The following is a 5,871-nucleotide window of genomic DNA, read 5'->3' as shown; positions in this document are numbered from 1 at the left end:
TCAACACGTGAGCTCTACAAAGTTAGAAACGGCGTTCAACAGCAGACGATTCCTGATGAAAAAACATTAAAGTAACATGCTAAACTATTTGTTTTTCTTCTGTGCTGAAAAAGAAGAAACCTTTTATATATGAGTCACCCGTCACATAAGAAGCAGCCAGAGCTAAATTAAACCCAATGTCCATTCAAGACTGGAAAAAACTCAAAGTACACTTCAAATACGTTGTGTTCTGTAGCTGTTTTCCTCTCCTTCACTCACCTTAATCCTTTTTTCTTTCTGTGTTGTGGTTTTTAGACATTAGTCTTCCTAAGCTAACAGATAAGCAGCCTCTACAAGAAAAGACCCTGGAGGATCTTGATCTTAACAAAGGTATCTTTCAGATTTAGCAGCAGTTCACAGACTTACAGGTGGTTATTTGACACAAAGACACAAGTTAATGTGTGAGAATGAACATGGACCTCGAGGAAACTAAAGTCTGTAGAGGATGATTCATTGTTTTATGTGATACTTTCGTTGTCCTTTCCAGACTCCTTTATGAGCAACTCCAACAACACAACCAAGAAATACACATCACCTTTTCAGAAGACTGAAACAGGAGCAGCCAGACAGCGTATAACGCTGGCACCGATAGGAGGCACCTCTGCTAGTGAGTCACAACAGAGGACTTTATTATGTTTTCAGACACAATAACGGTTGAGTCAGACGCTCTTGGTTCAGTGTTACTTGGTACCAATCAGGTTCAGGTCTTTGACGGTGCTGGAAACTGTTTGTGTCTTGAGTGCAGTTTGTTCAAGTCACGAGCAGCACTTCTTTTAACTTTTTCTTCAGTCGTACTTTAACAACACGCCCCCTGGAGTTCAAAAGGAGTCAGTACCTCCCTTAAAGATAGAAGAGTCTGAGAGGATGTAGAAGCTATACCAGTGTATAGTTTTGTATTTCTCCATTAGTTTTTATTTTTATTTCATTAAGGTTAGGGGTTTGTTTTCGATTCAGTGTAGTTTCAGTTAGTTTCCAGAGTGGGTTTGCTCAGTGTCAGTTTTAGGTGTTTTTATTACAATATGGGGTTATTCATCAGGGGCAAGACTGAAGAAGTTCAGAATAAGTACAAACACATTGACTCAGAGTTCTGTAGACTGTGATAAAGTCTCAATAAACAGCACTAATGCCTCCTAAACTAAAGACATTTACTGTATATTAGTTTTTTTTGGGGTTAATACACAGAATTGTTATAACTGTTATAACCTTGGCTATCAAACCCTGATCTGATTGATATTTACCCCAACTTTTCTTTCTGTGAATCTTCTAGTTGATCTGTCATCTGCTGCTGATCTCAGAGTCGAGTCTAAAATCAAACCGGCCAAGAGCAAGACCTCCTTAAATAAACTGTTGCTCTCAAAAGAAGGTAAAAATAATCAGAGTATGTGCAGCTTTATGTTACTTTCCCCCCTCCCGAGTATAGCCTAAACACTTCCCTCCTCTCTCACGATGATATTCCCAGAGTGCGAAGGGAGGAGGAGCAGATCTCTGAACCCTCAGATGCCTGGGTCCAGCGCCAGCGTTACAGGGAAGTTTTCAAAGAGCACAAACATCCAGCCAGTGCACGGACGAGTAGACTGGAGCGCCAAATACGGAGGCCACCAGTAGCACAGCTCTGCACCACCAGTGACTCATGGGAAAAATCCCCCCACCGCACTTTTGCCAGGAAATACAGACTTTAGTGTTTGATGCTGCCAACATTGTGCGAACGTTTCCTGTGAGCCTGTTGTTACATTTGCCACGCTATTAAATATTGTTCAGTGTTGTAAAAGTGTCCTATGACTTCTACTGTCAGTATTTTGTTTTTCTTTTTAAATAATAGACTATAAGATTAAATAAAGAAGTTATTTTTTTAATTAAAGTGGTTGAAGTTATTACTTTAAAGCAACAGAAATACATTTACAAACTAAAAAACATCATCAAACTCTATAAAAGACAGACAGATCAGTTCTGACCTTTTCCTAAATCACATATCTTATATAGTACATTTTTTATACAAAACCGGGCTGTAATAGAAAATATACCAAAGGAATGTTTGTGAATGGACAATATAATGGAGTACAAATTAGATTTAGTTTGGTCAAGAATATGTACAGACACACAGAAAAGTATATTTAAACATTTTCAAGATTTATATGGTTTCTTCGGCATTCCAACGATGATCTTCAGCAGCATCAGTACACTGAAAAACAACATAAGAATACGGTTGCAGAATATTGTGAATGTTTATCCCAGGAACAGTCAGAATTGATCAAATATGTAAAGAAATGTGTATTACCTTGTTAAAGTCATTAAACCAGCTGGCATGAACTTCCAGGAGTTGAGAAACCTCAGTCCCATCACCACGGCCAGAGTTCCCGCGGTGCCTGGAGGGAAACGGTTGTTGTCATTTGTTTGTGAAAGCTGCAGTTGGACAGTCACCGTTTAACAAACTTAAAATTGCTCACCTAGTGAAAGCCAGACATTCTTGGGATTTTGAGATGCCAGATAAGCACCGACAGCAGCCAGAAGGCCAAACAGGAGCCCTGCGACCAGAGAGGTGCTGCTGCCTGGGGGAATAAACAGTAATCTACTGTGAAATCTAATAATAAAAGAACATTTACTTAAGTACTGTACTTTAGATTTAGATTTCACTGTATTTCAGCAAGTGCACTACATTATTTGCAGTTATTAGCTTATACAATATGTTGCAGTGCTTTACTGGAAACCAACCAATAATGTATAAAAAAATGTAAGTATCTAAAATTGGCTGCACATAGACGACTTTAACATTAATAATCCACAATAATAATGTATTATTAATAATATAACACTCTGAAAGGAGTGTTTCTGCTCCTGACCGATGCTTAAAAGCATCAGAGGCTTTTAGAGTGGGGACTACTGGTGTTACTTTGTGTCTTTTGATTGTCTTAATCTCTTGGTTGTTTGTATTTCTTTATGTTAATGAATCCAATGTATTTGGGTGTTTTTAAAGGTTGTTTTGGGGCCAGAGGTGGAGTGTTGTTTGCCCTGTAGGACCACCTCAGGGTGGGGTTTAACACTGTCAATAGATCCTCCTACATGTTACACACTGGACCTTTAATACATATCTGGAGGGGATCTTTAAATAAAAGATCTCAGTCTTTCCCTTTCACTTAATAATTTTGATTTTCTGTGAGTATTTTAACCTTTTTTATACAGTTACAACCAATCATACAAGCATCAGTGGCTAACACATATATAACCTCCAAAACTGTCTATATCTTAACACCAAACAGGTCGGTGTCTCTCCTACCTGCTTTCACAAAGCCTATAATTCCTCCTGCAGACACCAGAACAGCATAACTGAACCCAATCCAGTCTACAGCCATGTCCACAGCTCAGAGACTGCCTGCTGCTGCTGGGAGTACATTGTTATTATTATTGTTATTATTATGAGAAACATCCAACGTACTAGAAATAATACAAACAATCATACCTGAACTCTGTCACAAGTTTAAGATAGCACCAAAGCTAAGCTAACAACTTCCGGACGTAACCCTGACGTGGTTACATCATTTTGGGCTTCATTTCAAAATAAAAGTCTGTAATGGTTCAAACTCCAGACATAAATACATTTTTTCTGTTTGCTTTGAACAATAATGTGTATTTGATGTTTTTTTCCCCTTATAAAAAAAAAGTATTTACACATTAAAATCCTTTTAAAAAAAAACCTTCAACCTTATTAAAAATTCTAAAATCTATAAATATGCACGTTATATTAATATCTAATGTTTTCCTGCTGGACACAATATGTCTCCTGCTTCACTGTAAAGTCAGTCCTCTGTGTCTGTGCATTGGTGGCTTTAAATCTCTACATCACACATGTTAAAGTTGCAGACTAGACCAGGATTGATTTCTAGATTATTTGTGATGTTACAAGTAACACTCCCTTAAAATCTGATTTTTAACGAGAGAAACTTTCAGCAAATGATGTGAAAACATCTTTTAGAGTCAAACTCTGCACAGACATCATTCTGCACAGTGAAGCTCAAACATCCAACTGCAGGAACAAGAAAAACACATTTTTGAGTGGTAAATATTATTTTAGTTAATGAGATCTTGTCTGTTTCCAACATTGTCAAAGGAAGAAAGTGACGCCTCATAAATATCTTTCCACAAAGAGACCAAATACATCCTTAAAAAAATACAATCAGCAGCCATGCTTTATCACCTCCCTGTGGTAACCGTGAGTAAATACACGCTTGACAATATAACATCAGATATAAATGGATTATAAAACATTTTTATTGTCGCCCATCTCATTTTCCATTTGTCTTTTCTTCTTTTCAGCGTTGACAGCAACTATATTCATAAAATCTATCCTTAAAAGCTGCAGTTTATCACCTGCAAAATGCACATGTGAACAAACAAGTCCAGATATAAAACAGTCCACCAATAATAAAACGTGTTTATTATTTCTCGCTTGATTTTCCACCAGCCTTTTTCTTCTTTTTGGGTTTGCTCTCATCTTCGAGGATGACTTCTTCCGTTGCAATTCGCACTCTCTTCGTCTTTAAAAGCTCCCGAGCGAGTTCTGTGGACAGAAGCAAACATAGACACATCAGCTCTGTTGACCTAGACTGTCAGAAAGCACCCACAGTGCATCCTCATCAACACGAAAACTTAAAAATAAAGACCAAAATGACCTCAGTATACCGGCTAACGTCTGTAGCTCAAATATCTTTAATAACGTGATGATGAAGTGAATCAGAACTACCTTCAGATGTTGTTGCCTCAGCTGCGGGTTCCTCAGTGATCTGCGGCATGGACGAAGGTTTCCACACTGCGAGGCAAGTCAGTCTGGCCGATGTGTTCACTTCCCCGAGGAGAGTGGGAGATTCTAGCTCCTGTTGGACAGCAGGAGTATGTTGTTGGATCTTTTTTTCTTTAACAGACTGGTTTATATAACTTTATTTTTTCCTTAACAGAAAGTTTTATTGTCTCATATATCTCACGTGAGTTATTATTGCCTTTAAAAGACCTTTATTATTCTGCTTTGATAAGTATAAACGCCAACAGGTAAAGACAATAAGGGAAAGGTTATTTATGAACATACTGTCGCTGCTCATGTAAATGTCTAAGGAATTCAGTTAACATTGAAATCTCATACACTCATAAATAACTTATAGACGTGCCTCTTTTAGATGAAGCTTCCACATTTTGATGAATCCGTCGTTTGAAGCCGTCACCATCACGCAGAAATCCTCCATAACGAAACTGTCAACTGCTTTTACTCTGAAATCACAAAAGGACGCCGGTGTGTTCGCTTACTTTTCACCAAATATGACACGAGAACTATAATAAACACTTATATACACATATATATATATATAAACACAAATATACAATATACTGCAAAATATCAGCTAGTTTCATAGTATTTAATTCTCACAAAGAGAAGTGCAGCTTTCTTCTCGGCATCAGAAATATTTTCACAAAATAAGTTAAATACACACTGAAAACAGCTGCACTTAATATCTTTGAGACATACATGGTGGTGGATCTGTGAGGTAAAAACACTAAATATACCTGGTTTCATGAGCCTTAAACTCACACACCCATTTCTCTTTTCCCGTGTCACATAACCTCACGATTTCATCGTCTCCTGCAACGGCCAGGATTGAGTTCTGAAAAACAAGCAGGATAACAACATCTATTATTATTATTAATATAACTTGTAAACAAAACTCCCCATGCACTGCCAACAACAGTCAGGTGCTGGTAGGACGCAGGGCCATGTAGTAAGAAATCAATATTGACCACCGCACACTGGAATAACTTAAATAAAATCATAGTAAAGTTATTCCAGTGTGC

The 5,871-nt window shown here is 37.7% G+C and overlaps 3 protein-coding genes across 5 annotated transcripts in view; 1 reads left to right on the top strand and 2 right to left on the bottom strand.

The window, feature by feature from the left end:
* The window catches only part of LOC118334744 (serine/threonine-protein kinase MAK-like), a 9,304-nt gene extending 7,660 nt beyond the window's left edge, over nt 1-1,644 (top strand). Inside the window, exons 12-15 of the mRNA XM_035670798.1 lie at nt 295-369; nt 527-646; nt 1,307-1,402; nt 1,499-1,644. Coding sequence (XP_035526691.1) covers nt 295-369; nt 527-646; nt 1,307-1,402; nt 1,499-1,644 — 437 coding nt within the window. The remainder of the gene's footprint in view (nt 1-294; nt 370-526; nt 647-1,306; nt 1,403-1,498) is intronic.
* A 446-nt stretch (nt 1,645-2,090) lies between these two features.
* Nucleotides 2,091-3,578, bottom strand: LOC118334745 (transmembrane protein 14C-like). 3 transcript variants are annotated; one of them, XM_035670799.1, is made up of 5 exons: nt 3,494-3,578; nt 3,311-3,415; nt 2,484-2,585; nt 2,315-2,402; nt 2,091-2,218 (listed from the first exon to the last, which is right to left on the bottom strand). In XM_035670799.1, exons 2-5 carry the CDS (start codon nt 3,384-3,386, stop codon nt 2,161-2,163), a joined length of 324 nt encoding a protein of 107 aa, XP_035526692.1. In that variant the 5' UTR covers nt 3,387-3,415; nt 3,494-3,578; the 3' UTR covers nt 2,091-2,160. The 3 variants fall into 3 exon arrangements, with proteins under 3 accessions (XP_035526692.1, XP_035526693.1, XP_035526694.1); XM_035670800.1 differs by having other exon boundaries at nt 3,311-3,412; nt 3,494-3,564; XM_035670801.1 differs by lacking the exon at nt 3,494-3,578 and having other exon boundaries at nt 3,311-3,483.
* Nucleotides 3,579-4,079: 501 nt separating this feature from the next.
* The window catches only part of pak1ip1 (PAK1 interacting protein 1), a gene marked incomplete in the record, with an annotated part of 11,929 nt that continues 10,137 nt past the window's right edge, over nt 4,080-5,871 (bottom strand). Inside the window, 4 exon segments of the mRNA XM_035671400.1 lie at nt 4,080-4,591; nt 4,775-4,904; nt 5,193-5,292; nt 5,587-5,684. Coding sequence (XP_035527293.1) covers nt 4,470-4,591; nt 4,775-4,904; nt 5,193-5,292; nt 5,587-5,684 — 450 coding nt within the window.

This window comes from Morone saxatilis, unplaced genomic scaffold (genome assembly GCF_004916995.1).
Source record: "Morone saxatilis isolate NCDOM2014 unplaced genomic scaffold, NCSU_SB_2.0 Contig23, whole genome shotgun sequence".
Lineage (NCBI taxonomy): Eukaryota > Metazoa > Chordata > Actinopteri > Moronidae > Morone > Morone saxatilis.
The sequence above is the reverse complement of the archived record's forward strand: the minus strand, read 5'-3'. Positions and strand labels throughout refer to the sequence as shown.